This window comes from Solenopsis invicta, chromosome 5, assembly GCF_016802725.1.
Source record: "Solenopsis invicta isolate M01_SB chromosome 5, UNIL_Sinv_3.0, whole genome shotgun sequence".
NCBI lineage: Eukaryota > Metazoa > Arthropoda > Insecta > Hymenoptera > Formicidae > Solenopsis > Solenopsis invicta.
In genome coordinates this window covers 22,177,933-22,191,703 of record NC_052668.1, presented here as the reverse complement: position 1 = coordinate 22,191,703, position 13,771 = coordinate 22,177,933, and the positions used below count along the sequence as shown (strand labels likewise).

Here is a 13,771-nt window from a genome sequence, read left to right as displayed (position 1 = left end):
GGTTTTCAAGATCGAGGCTCGCGAAACGAAAACTAACTAGAAAATCACAAGTCTCGAATACATAAGTGAAAGTCGTCGTATTTGCGTTGGCGGTAAGCCAAAAGACGGGCGTACCCGAAAGCTAATTCTGCTAAATGTGTCCCGCAGCATTCGTATTGTCGATGGCGATGGCAACGGTAAAACGCGTGCCTCTACTAATTTTAGTTTCTTGTTAAATCATAAATTTATGACAGGCAATACAGACCGTGTAGCGGTCCAGTTGCATCGGAGGTATTTGCCTGGTCTGCGTTCGCCTGGTCTGCGTTCGTCGAGTAAAAAGAATATTATTGAAGTGTTACAAATCGCGTATTAATAGTTTTAATACAGTTAGTTAATCTCGATGTTTTTTGTACATTTTTCGTTAAACATTGGTCGTGATAGGTTTACAGAATTTTGTGATATAAAATGGCATTGGACGTTGCTGATGTCGAGTTATGGCTTTACGTTTATTCCAAAAGTTTTCCAAAATTAAAACGTTTTAATTAAAACACTCGCGGCGGAAACGTATTCCAGCAGGGCTCCAATTCCAGATAGATGAAACAATATCGTCGTGCGTAACTTTGCAAAATAAATATGAACTCACGAACACAGTCGACAGATGTAACGCGCCGAGCGAGGGTCCAAAAACTTTTGAATGCTTCAATTACGTTGTGCCGACTATACGGCAAATACTGCGTGGAAAATGTATTACAAATATAGGACAGCAATCATATGTATTTGCGAATGACCGATAATACGGTAGTGATTTACACAGTCTATACTCATGGGGCGAAATGACTTCTGTAAAAATTATAGTCATAAAGTTGTGATGTAAAATCACATCTACGAAGGCAGTAAAACTTTTAGAACTAAATTCTATCTAAAAAAGAGTTATATATTATAATATATTAGCGGAAGCAGAGGTAATGTCGTTTTTATAAATAATGGAAACATGTTTTTTTAACAATTTTATTGATATTATTTATTCTACTCATCCATAAAATTATTTTCTATAATGTCCGTCTACTTATTTTTTTTCTATTCGCCTTGTTGGGTTAATTTTATCCACATTTTTCAAAATTGGATAGCTTATTAAAAAAAAAGGAATTAAAAAATTAAAAAATTAATGAATTATTGCAGGAAAAGCGGCGATTGTATTAATTGAATAAATTATATTAACAAAATCATATACTGTTTACGTTGTTTATTAAAAACGATTTTCTGCTTTATTAAGAATTACTTTCTGCTCCTCCTAATATATAAGATATATAAAATAACCCAAAAGATATTTTACTCTATGAATTACAAATATGAAATTAATAAATTAAATGCAAATTATAAAAAATTTGGGGGGGGGGGAGGTTGTCCCACATATTTTATTTATATGATTTTTTATTTATAACACGCACGAGATGTAAAATCTCTGTTTGTTTAAACAAGAGACGGATTCCTCTTTGGCTCGTTAAATATAACGATCTCTTGTAGAAGTGTTTTTATTGCTGGCTATATATAAAGAAGAAAGAAAAAGGTAGCTCAAAGAAAGGACGGAGTAGCTATCGAAGGTGCGAAATGATGCTTGAAATAATATCATGGTATTTTCTTTCAATCCGATCGACCGATTTGAGGTCTCTACAGATAGATACTCGGCTTTGGAGAGGGATTCAAGGACCGATCCTTGGTTACCTGAATCAACGAGTAGCGCAGATAAGAGCGCGCGCGCGCAAACTCATTAATTTCCGTCCATCCATCCATCGATCGCGAATTGAAAAACACCACTTGATAACGAGATGATAATCCCGTTATTACAACAAAAGCCTCGTAATGATTATCGTCTCGTCCGTCGGCCGTCGTAACAACGTGATGATCCGTTAATGCTCGACGAGTGGCATTTGTAAATTTTCTAGTTGTTATTACGCGGGCCCATTGTCATTAATATTTCGTTATTAATTACGTGCGCGCGTATAATTGGCACTGCGGCATTAATTAACTCGGGAACATCCCTGTCCGTATTTCTTGCACGAAAATCTGATTAGCCTGATCTCGTCGCTAAAGTCGATCCGCTGCGGCGCACGTCACTTATTATTTTTGACGCCGATTTCCGGCCGAACGAGGATGAAAAATCATCGGACCGAAGCCGAAACGGACGTACGGCTAGAACCAATTAAAAGTTCGCGGCGTAGGCAGCCAATTACGTACATTGGCGTGGAACGACTATAACTTTGAAAGAGAGTCGAGTGGTCGCCAGGCGTATTTTCTCATCTGCAAATTAATTCTCTCGCGATATGTTAATGGTCGCTACTGTCATGTAATATCATTTGGTTGTTTGTTTTGTTTTCTTTATGTAATCGGTTTTAAGAAAAAGGATACGATAAACAATTTTATTTCTACAAATTTGATTTTTACAATTTTACGAAAAAAAAGATTCCTTTATTTTTTAGCAAGTGTTTTATTTTTTGTATAAATTTTTATATCTTTTTTTTTTTAATAAATTATAATGTCGGATGACTCACGTTATCATAAAATTCATGTACTGAGAAACTCAAGTTTCGAATTCTCATAATCCAAATCGTTAGAAAGTGATCAGAGATTCACGTCATGTTCGGCAGATAAAAATCTCACGGTACACATGGCTTACAAGGTGTGAGAAAATTGTGCAGCACTTAAGGGATTATCCGTCAGCCGCGTGCGATAGTACGAGTGACTCGGATTATCGGGAAATCGCATCGGGTGCGCTGTCATAAAATAAGCGTCAGCGGATTGAATACAAACGAGAGATTCGTATAACGAACAGGCGTAAGCGCTGACGGCGTGCGGCGCCTTTGGCCGCAATACCGCAATATGGCCCGCGAATTTGACACGCTCGCACCTTGTGACTCGCGGGTGGTTGTTGCGCTAGTTGGCGTTTCACGCATCGCGCGTTTCAAATCCCCTGCCTCCTCTCTCCCCGCTATCTCTCGTCAGAATGTATAAGCGCGCGTGTGAACGCGGTCGATGCGAAGTTACGGACGATTCACACGCCCCCGCGAATGGGCAGGTTTGATAACGCGACGGGTACGCCTAAACAGCCCTACCCGACGAACAGCGCAACACCGCGATTGTTACATTATGATAACTCGCAGCCAGAAATCAGTCAGTTAGAAACTGAATATCATTGCGATATTAATTCGATATCATTGTGAGAATCGCACACAGCTCATTTTGCGAAGATTCTAAAATCGTTTTGCGAAACAAATTATTAAGCGCCTTTTCCCTCTCCGTTCGTTTCGCTGCTCATTTCGTCGACGAGAAATATTCTGGCGCAAATATCGGAGATTTTAAAGCTCGCGCAATATCGGGGGAGAAATACACGATCGGCCGATCGATTAATTTCGCTGTGTCGAATTTACGTATGAAAAAGGGAAAAGCGATGAGAAGGTTTCCGCGCGAAAAAGCCGGCGGAGACAAGAATTGCGGAGTCCTCTATGAGGTTCTTCCATTCATTCATTTATCACCTGGTCGACGACGTAATAGACGATCGCGAGCCACCGCCGCGGTATTTTACTGCGTGTCTGATAACAGTGCTTTCTTTCCCCTCGAATTTGAACGTAAAGTTTTACTATCCTTCTCGATACGGCGAGCTTGAACAATATTGATTCTTTGGCTCTTACGTCTGCGAGCGCCGTTAACGATGTCGTCTATGAGCCATAAAAGTCGCTCCATCGCGTCAAATGTCGGTCCAATTCGAAATTATAAATCACATATTCCGAGAGAAATTCTCTTTAATCTATATAAAGACACTAGTCATTCGCGATTCCGTCAATATAAGGTAAATTATGCTTCCGCATAATTTATCTTTCGGTGAATTAACAGAGTCGATTTTCTCTTTCTGTCTATTATTTACGGTACTCTCAAACTTTAATCACTGCAGAATCTTCTGTGACAAAAAGAACGAAAAGATGACGAATAAGAAATATTTATCTTTTCTCCATTGTACGATAAGCATTGCTCCGAATTTTTTCACCCTACCGCTCTCTTAATAATTAATACGTACACGCTAATTTCATAGTAATATCAATTTGGCGGAAACCGGTAACCATAAAAAGATGCGATATATCCGTCATTGATATGCATGCTCATCCTTTATCTCCACGCCCCTTAACCGGGTCGATTAATTGGAACACATTGTACCTGGGAATCGCAGGTGTAATGAAAGATAATCGTTCCCGTCTGCTCTGGCTTCCGTCGAAGTTACATTACCGTCGACACGAAATGCTCCGATTCCCCATTAAAAGTATCGCAATCGAGCGGGAAATAGCGCCGTCGCTCGTAACGCAAGATGGATGCGCATTTCGGTCGAACGAGGCAGATTTAATGTGTTGGCTCGATTTCGGATTGGATCAATCCTAGCATCGCATAATACGGCGACCGGGAATGGAAAAAAAAGCGCGTCGCACGTGCGACAGGCTGTCAATCGATTTTAGATCTTGCCGACTGATTGTTCATTCGGCTGGCTAACTTTTTCGACCGGTGCATAATAAAAAAAAAAAAAAGGGAAAAATTGCATGCCAGACGCATGAATATTCGGCAATTGCGATGTTCCCCTTCGTACGAAATAAATTGACTTCGGTCGCGGTAAATTTTGCCGGGGACGATTCTCTAAAAAAAAAATTTGCACCTTTATATCATTTAACAATTTCTCGATGCAATAATGTATGACGTCTCGAATGGTATCGAATATTCTATCGCTATTTAAGAATTATTTTTATCGACGGAATAAATTCTTTGATTATATGAATATAGATACAAGATTGATTTAAAATACGCTGCATTTTTTACGCACTGAAAAAATCGGAGGATATAACGAAACGCGTTAAATTCGTGCGAGAACATTTAACGTGACAGAACGCTTTTCGGAATTTGATGAATTTGATGAATTTCGACTCGAATGTAGACGAGCGGCCACGTCGAGCCGGCGCGGCGGATGGTGGTGCAAAACGATATCGGGATACCGCATTTTTAGAACAGCCGAAGGAAGAACGGGTATCGCGGTTACGAGACGTGAATATACCGGCCATCACGAGGTACCGATATGGAACGTATAGCGGATGAGATTTCCTTAGTCCGACAAAATCCTTCCACCTACGGTAGCAAAACGCGCACGGAAGCGCTCGATGATAGTTTTTCTATCCGCCATTTTTATGGAACGCATTTCGGGGCGCCTCCGTTTAAATTTCAATTTCGTTTGACATCATCGGGGATTGATACTTTCGTGTTATTTGATACCTTTACCTGAATCAGGTTTACGCGATGTTGTGATTATATTTTTAAATTATTTAACAACGATTGGCTAACTGTCTTAATTATATCACACAGTGGCCGCTGAGATGCTTATTTTGCAGTTTTTTAAATCTATAATAAATCTTTTTTACCAGTATTCAAGTAAAAGATTCAATATACACAAAATAAAAGCAACAAGCTCGCAAACTGATTAATTATGTAAATATAATGAAAGAAATAAAAATATAAGATATGAGCTTACATAAAGTATATGAATATTATATAATTTTATTATTGTCAGTCAATGTGCTGCTTCTCCGATTACTGCTGCACATACCTATTGCATCTCTATTTATTGCTCATGTACTGAATACTGCCACGCAGTATTTGTGATTATACGATAGTCTTAAGCCTGATCTACAATATGCTTTTTGCTTCCTATTTCTTGCTTTTTGCTTCTTGCTTTCTTGTCTCTTTGCGCACTGTTTTACCGACAATCGTGTTTTTTGTCACGCGTTTCTTGTCTTTTCTGAAGTTCGTCAAATTTTATCTCGGACAACAAAGACAAAGAAACATGTTGGTTAGGTTAAATACGACCACGGTATCGTGGCGAATCGAACATAGTCTGATAAAAAATATGTCTGATAAAGAAAATAAAGCTGAGATACAAGTAAACGAAGTTTTCGGCGAATTGTTTGCTAATTTTATGCAAAAAAATCCTTGCCTTTTGTGCATGACGATATCTCTCAGCTTTGTGTGACAAAAATACAAAAAGCAAGGAAACAAAAAGCAGAAAGCACAAGACAAAAAGCAAAAAGGACAAGATAAAACGCAAAAAGCACATTGTAGATCAGGCTTTAGTTGAACGTTAAAACATTTTTATAATATAATATTGTCGTATTTTTTATTCTAATATTACAATTGACAAAAGCGACAGTAATTGGGACATTGACAATAATTGAGACATGTGATTAATCATTTTTAAAAAATAATAAAAGTCCTGTATAATGCTGATTCATATAATGCTGATTCATATTCTGCGACATATAAATTATAATTACATGTCACGAGCATCGTAGGTTGTTTCTTCCTATGAGTGTTGTTAAATAAATGATGGATCGTTTAATCGCGTAAGTTCCGCGATCGTTTTGATGTTTAACAACGTCGTTTGGAAGAACGATCGCATCCTGTAATCACTAGTTCGGATTAACGATGGTGATCCGCGGCCTGCATTGGAAGTCGATCTGTGCCACGTCAGGGCACCATCTCATTTCGCGTCACGGCACACGTTTTCGTTTTTGCAATGAGTATTTTGCACGACATCGACCTGGCAACGTCTCAAATATCGCAAGAATTTGCTCGGCAGTTTTAGTGTTGACTCCGCGCGCAACTTACGGACGATACGCGTCACAAATCGCATATTCAACGTACAGTACCGCCGAGGAGAGCGGACTGTGAAATTTATCTTTCGCTGTCGGACACTTGGCGCGGTTCACCTGCGCTCGAGATTACGTCAAACAGGCTTAGCGATGTTCTATACTTGCCATACATTTCGCGGTTAATTACTTGAACCTAGAGAAGTGACGCGGGAAATTTGTTATAATTATTCCCGACCCATCAACTCTCTCCCAATTGCTCGAGATAATTATGGATTAATCATCAATTTCCATGCACGTTTTGTAAATATGTATCGCGACAAATTGCACGATTTTGCAATTTAAAAAGCAAAGTCGTCTTTTCCGAAGGTATTTTGATCATCATGACGCTCGAGTCCACCATCGCCTTCGCCGAGTCCGGTTCGCATATTTTTATCCGAGTGCCTGTTTCCCTCGGTAATAATCTTGGCGGAGTTGCATTTATTTCTTCGGCTTTGTTGCGCTCTCGCAACGGGGCAGGCACGCGGTTTGTTTTCACTCACCTCAGTCTGCCGTGCTCCGTGTGCGGCGATTCCTCTGGCGATTTGTAACTGTTTCCGGTCTGCAACAAAGAATGAGACGCGTAATGAAGACCCCGATCCTCGCGGTCCATAACTAGGAGGGAGCAAAAGAATCTTGCAAATTTTATCCGTATTCTCCTACACAATAATAACTGCGGACTGGAAGTGCAGAGCCGCGTCAGCGTAAAAGAAAAAAAAAAAGAAAAGATTCGTTTAAACAAACCGAAAGAAGATTCCGCGTAAAATATATTACGCGATCATAAAGCTAGGATGAAAAGAGAAATGGTTCATAAATAATTAAGAATATACAGATTTTTTTGCACTTTTCCGACGTTTCGCGAATAAAGAATGATAAAATCTCTTTCTCTCTCGTTCGTCGTTAGAACAATAGAAGGGGTGAATAGCTTCCGAAGCGATCAGCCTCGTAGATCAAGTTTATGCTCAGACAGCTGGTGACACTTGAGAGATTAACCCCGATCAAGCGGGGGCCGATCGTCGTTCGTCTTGCCGACGTCGTTGGATTCTCGGGTTGTCCGGGTGCCATCCCATTGTACTTGCGACATAGCTGTAAACGCGCGGCGCTTAATTCTGTTAGAATGACGACATCCGGGCGTCAAGCAAGCCGTCGCCGCCGCGTCGTCATGATCGTATCGTCGTCGTTCGCTAAATAACGTTCTTGGAAGCGAAACATCCTTCCCGCGAGCACACGTGCGTCGACCGTTAATAAATCGGTCATGCGAAACAACGCCCGGTTATGACAACGACGACGACGACGACGACGACGCCGGCGTCGGGGCGTCGGCGGCGGTGCGAATTAGTTTGCGAGTAACATATTGCGAGAGCGTGTAACAACTCGGACAACAAATGGAATCCAAGGGATTTCGCGAAAACGCACCGGGCGGCGACGTAATTAGAATTTATGTCGATTAAAAAGCGACGGTGGAAGAAAAAGGACACATCGACGCGAGAGACAGAGGTGGAGCGGAGGGCCGTCTGAGGGCTACCGCCGCGAGGCGATAGCAGTATATTTTCATCGAGCAATTCGCGTCATAAATTCCTTCATTACGCGCAGGCGGTTCACGGATGCCCCTTCGGGCTATCGTCCCGCTCGCCGGAAAGCAAACATTAAAGCACGGGGGGGTGGCTGTGCGTTATCGGTGATGCAATTACGTTTTAGATGGAGCGGCGCGTCCAAATCGTCGATCGTTATCGGTGCGATGCGATTATTAGGGCGAGAATGCGATCGCGTTCGGGAAATCGCACTTTTCTCCGACGTCGATCGAGCCTCTCCCTCTTTTCGCTCTTTCTCCTTTTTCCTTTCGACGGCGTCGGTCAGTTAGTCACAGAATTCGACGCGAACGGGAAACGTGTATCGCCGGGTAAATTGTAAACGCGGTTACACCGCGACAATCGAATTACCAGTTATGGAAATTCGTACGTTTGGAAACAATGGTCATTATAAATACCAGGCCGTTGTGGCGCGCGATAGAACCGCGTATCGTAGATGATCACGGGACGAACAATAATGATTATTTCATTTCAATCAACCTGCGGAAATTGAACACAGGCCAGAACGAAAGGACGCTCCCTATAGTTTGCCCGTCCGCTCGTTATGCCATCACTCGATGAACGTCGATTTAAAACTACGTCTAATTATACACGATATATGTACATTGCGGCACGCGCAATATATCCATTATGTTGGGTTAACGAAGTTGGAAATCAGTTTATTGATCGATCAGTTAAAGTAAATGATTGTCGAGCGCATTTGACTGCTCGTCGATTCCGCGGACGATGTGATCGCGCCGATTATATCGCCACAATCGTGAGCTTTGACATCTGTTGCGGGACGATGTCATGGCGGTGTGTGAGATATTAATCGACGGGACAATTGAATGTAGATGTGTAGCGATTAACATTATAAAAAAAATTCTTTCGTTACATTTAAGAATTTGCTTCACGATCGTAGCGTTAACAGCTTCTCTTAACGAATCGAAAGAGATTCAACTTATTCATTTTCCATAAATGAGTTATCGCTCTTGAATAATTGCGATCATTTAATGTCAGCGTTATTATCGTTCCTTCCGAAGCGGCCAATTCAATCGCTTCTCCGTTCACAATCGTCACGCCGCGATTAATCGCGCTGCTTATCGGCTTATCACTCGTTCGCGACTTACCTACCGCGCGAACATTTATCTTGTAATGCAGCCCCGAGTAGCGACCGTCTGCTCCTCGTAAGTCTCATCCCGTCCACAATCTAAGATCAGCACTCAGTCACCGTACTCTCACCGCCGCTGTTCTCCGTCGCCGTGCCGCGCAATCCGCACCGAAGTGAATTCTTCGTTCCATCCATCCGGAGACAGTCAATTTGTCCTTATTTTCTACCGCTTCTCCCGACTTTCACTCCGCTCGAGTTAAGTGTATTTCTTTTTTTCTTCTTTCTCTCCCTTCTCTCTACCTTACGCGCGCTCCGGAAGCCACCCCTTGGCGAAAGACGCGACGCGACTTTCACTCGATTGTGCCTCGGCCAAGTTGTGCTTGGCCCGAACGAGTAGCTCTTGGCACGGGAATCACTATCATCCGTTCCCCCCCTCTGAGAGGGAAGTCTGAAAACGAGAATGAAGAAGAAGACGAGAACGAGGTCTCTCCTTGTTTCCTTCCCTCTTTCTCTCTCTCTCTCTCTCTTTTTCTCCTTCTGTCTCGCCATCTGTTCGTCTCCTCTCCCTTCTACCGACCTCTGCCGGGAACCGGGAAGGCGTAAGGAGGACGAAGAATGGAACGTGAGGAGGGAAACACCATCCACTGGGGTCTAGTGCCTCCGTACCGAAATACACCGGTCCGCGTAGGTCCATGTCTATAGTTTATTCGGGCGACAGAGAGCGGAAGAGTGGGACGCGAGGTTTGGTGCGGGGTAAAGGGGGATTGGACGACTCCGGGTTAAAGTGGCGTCGCGTGTACAACCGCACCGGCGGCGGAATATACAGCACTGCGACAGAACGGACGGAGCGTTCCGCTCCACGCCGTACCGTTCTTTCGCTCCGTTCTTTCTCACCAACTCGTCTCGCAGTCGCGTGCGCGTCGCTATTTTTCCTCCGAGTTTCGAGGGATTACACACTCCTGCTCTCTTATGTGGCCCATCTCCTTTGTCTCCGTCAAGTGCCGCGGATTCATTCGCGATTATGCAGTGTGTCAAGCGTCAAAGAACATCGAACCGCTTCCCGTTTCTGCTTTAACGCTTAAGAGAGACCATTTTCTATTATGTCGTACATAATGGAAAATGCGCCGCTTTTATTTTGTCCGTTCATTATTCACTATTTGTATAAAATGTCCGCATTTACATGGTAAAGAAGATATTTACTACCCGAAAAGAGAGAGAGACCAAAAAAATCAAAGGTATTTTTTAGATTAGAAAATCCAGAAAATTCTTAAAGAACTTTTTATTTTGCACATATTAAAATATTAAAATTATTAGTTAGTAATATTCAAATTTTTAGATAAATTTTATTTTGTTTTAAAGAAAATCTCTTCAATATTCAGGTAACACTTGAAATAATTATTTTATGAGAGTTCTTAGGTATCTTTCAAATTTAACATTTGAAACGAGTGTGTAGCTCTAAATTTTCTTTTCTCTACAAACATAAAGAAGGAAGAACTAAGATTACATAATCAAATTCATTAAAAATTTTCACCTAATGATGTTCTAATTTAGCTTGAAAATTTAAACAAAAATGCCAATAAAATTCACAGAGAATTTTTAATGATTTCAGAGAAGATCGTGTTTTTTTTTTTTTTTTAAAAGGATTAAATAAACGATACTATTTTTATTATTTCATACATATTATATTTCCAAACGTGAAATCGTGAAATATATATATATATATATATATATGTGTGTGTATATGTTGACCTTATTATCAACTGTACAAACGTAGGAAGGGAAGAAAATTTCGCGGCGGAGAATCAACAGCACGTATCTTCATCGTCTTAACGCGTTTCTGAGGAGAAATTCCCACGGGAGAACAAGACGGGAGACCATCGCGAATAAATATTTGTACAATGTTGTACGTGCTAGGTGTAGATTTTCGGAGGTGAGAGGAGCGAACGGAGCGGACGGAGCGAATTCCGTCGCTTCTGCAGCCGTCGCGAATTGTCAGCGGTGGACTGCGCACTCCATACAGAGCTGATATGCCTGCTGTAAGCGCGGACTTAGGATCGATGGTGGCATCAGCCTAATCACCCGGAAGTGTTGCCGATGTTCGCCGTTAATCCGATCGCAGATGTTTCACTCCAGTCGATTCTCTCTCGCTGACCATTTCTCGCTCTCTCCGTTCCTCCTCTCTCGCATCTCGAGCGGCGCAGGCCCGCCGACGACGCAGGAACGACGACCGCTAGTGCGCCCATTCGCGGTGTTTGTTTGCGGCCGCGTTAGCGGATTCTAATCGCGGTTACTCCGTTCGCGCCCTGAATCTGCCACCACCGCCAAACCGAGTACTTAAATCGAGTGAAACGTACCCGTTGTACAGCGCATTTAGGTTAAAGCACCAATTTTCAATTAGGCGCCCGGAGCCGCTTAGGCCGATATATCTCGTCCGCTTCGGCGGTTCCGAGTCGTGAAACTGGCACGGTAAACGGAAATCTCTCGTTGATTAATAGCGCAGGCGACTTTTCGCGATTTATCTTGTCGTCTCTTAAGCGGCGAGTTTTAATAAAACGGAGACCTCGCGGGAATTTGGGCAAATGTTATGTTAATCGCTTGATTAATACCTCGGCATTTTTAGGTCTGGCAATTGGTATCGGTAGGAAAAATCTGCGAAGAACGATTCTTAAAGTTTAACAAACTGTAAACATGGACAATGCAAAATACATTTTATGTCTCTCATGAATGCGCAAAATATTCCTTTTTGCGCTTTTATATTTCTCTGTGTAACGTGCAATTTTATTATATTTACTTGCAATACCGTCAACTATTTCTTTTTCATTCCATTTTACCATTGTAATGTATTTTTTATTCCACAATTGGAAACTGTGTTGATCAGTATTTTTTTCTTTTCAAAATTCTCTTTTCATCACCCTCTCTCCGTTTTACTCCATTTTCAATCTATAGATTTGTTTACCACGCGAGTTACCGTACCGGTACTGACGTGCACGAAAACCGAGACCGGCATCCGTAAAGTTTCAAATACCGCTCGCAAGGGAAGAAGAGAATGAAGTAGACAGAATGAAAAGAGTGGAAAAAAATAGTGGTAACAGCGAGGTTTCTATGTGCACAAGTGGCACAAGAAGGACGAGGAAAAGAAGAAGGCGGTGGAAAAAGGCTCGAAGCACGAGCAAACATGCAGCCGGAAAATATTTTTGAAGCGAAGAACGCGCGCGCGAGCAAAAGAGCCACTCTCTAATTAGCGCTTGGTATACGGGATGGCTTTTTGTTTAATTAACACGCTCGTACTAAACTACCCTTATGCCGCGCGGTGCGAGGCCGCCTGGTTCTATCCGACGCGGCGCGCGGCGCTTTACATCCCATTTTTTTCGCCCTCCTCCTTCCCGCCTTTTCCCCCCATCCTCACCGGCCATCCTCCTTTCGTTCGTGATACACCCGATAGGTATTAGTTTGCTTAAAACACGCGCTCAAGGGTGTCGGGTTTAAAAGGGGCGATGTTTCTGGGCCCGGGGTAGGTAGGTGTGTCTCACCGACGGACGCGGCTCTTTATCTCCCGTTGCGCGTCACATCTTTTTTCATTTCTCTTTTCGCTGGCCGGCCGGTCGGATGGAAACACTGGGCTTCCGGTGTCGTATTTTGACAACCGGCGAGCTCTCGTCGGCGCACACATATTTCGAATACGGATCGTGTCGCGACGTCGAATCGATGGCGTTTCAATCTCTGCCGCTTCGTGGGTGCTGCCGTCGAACGGAACCGTGTCGCACGGTCATTTGAACTCCCGAATTCTGTGAGAGAAGTAATCTTGTTAATAGAAAACTCCGGAGCTTATTGGCACTGCGCCCGTCACTGATTGATTGCTCCACCTTCGCGAAGCCCTTAGACGTCGCCGTTTATTTGATTAGAATCTTTATTCGTCCTTTGGCGAAGTCGACCCTCTGTTTCCGTTTTGTTATGCTCGAGTGACTGTATTATCTTACAACCAGATTACATCCTTTCCAGACGTGTCCATGTTTCTTTCTTTTCCTTTCTCCCTCCTCCCCCCCCTCTCTCTCTCTCTCGTTCTCTGACGTCCGTGCGCGTATTCGTATAAAAATAAGTCAACGTCGAAAGTACAAACCTCGTCGCAGGATGAAAGAATAATATTATGACTAAAATATAATGGATATCTCATATTCTTAGCTCTTGCTCCAAGCAGCATATAGTGACAGTTGGCCACGGTAATTCTGTCAGAGTTCCACTCTAAAATTAAATGTCTAATAAAATATTAGGACAATAAAACAAGTTTTACTGCGCTCTCATTCAAAGAGCGTACTTTAGTATAGATGCATTAACGCGTTTTTCATGCAATCCCGAGATCACTTACGGCGAGATCACTTACGGCAGGATTATTCAACGGCTTACGA

General features: G+C 42.5%; 1 protein-coding gene and 1 long non-coding RNA gene across 4 annotated transcripts in view; one reads left to right on the top strand and one right to left on the bottom strand.

Moving 5' to 3' along the window:
* LOC105195166 (zeta-sarcoglycan) overlaps positions 1–13,771 on the bottom strand; it is a 207,219-nt gene that overhangs the window by 66,868 nt on the left and 126,580 nt on the right. The window contains exons 1-2 of one of the 3 annotated variants that reach the window (XM_039448922.1): positions 9,392–9,815; positions 7,193–7,251 (exon numbers count right to left, since the gene is read on the bottom strand). Coding sequence is in view for 1 of the 3 variants with exons in the window: in XM_011160445.3 (XP_011158747.1) it covers positions 7,193–7,251 (59 nt within the window). In the remaining 2 variants the exon portion in view is untranslated. Of the gene's footprint in view, positions 1–7,192; positions 7,252–9,387; positions 9,816–13,771 lie in introns of those variants that run through there. The other 2 variants (XM_039448921.1, XM_011160445.3) reach the window with 2 other exon arrangements.
* Positions 9,939–13,771, top strand: part of LOC120357700 — a 107,411-nt gene continuing 103,578 nt past the window's right edge. Inside the window, exon 1 of the long non-coding RNA XR_005574703.1 lies at positions 9,939–10,603. This is a non-coding gene — a long non-coding RNA (uncharacterized LOC120357700). The remainder of the gene's footprint in view (positions 10,604–13,771) is intronic.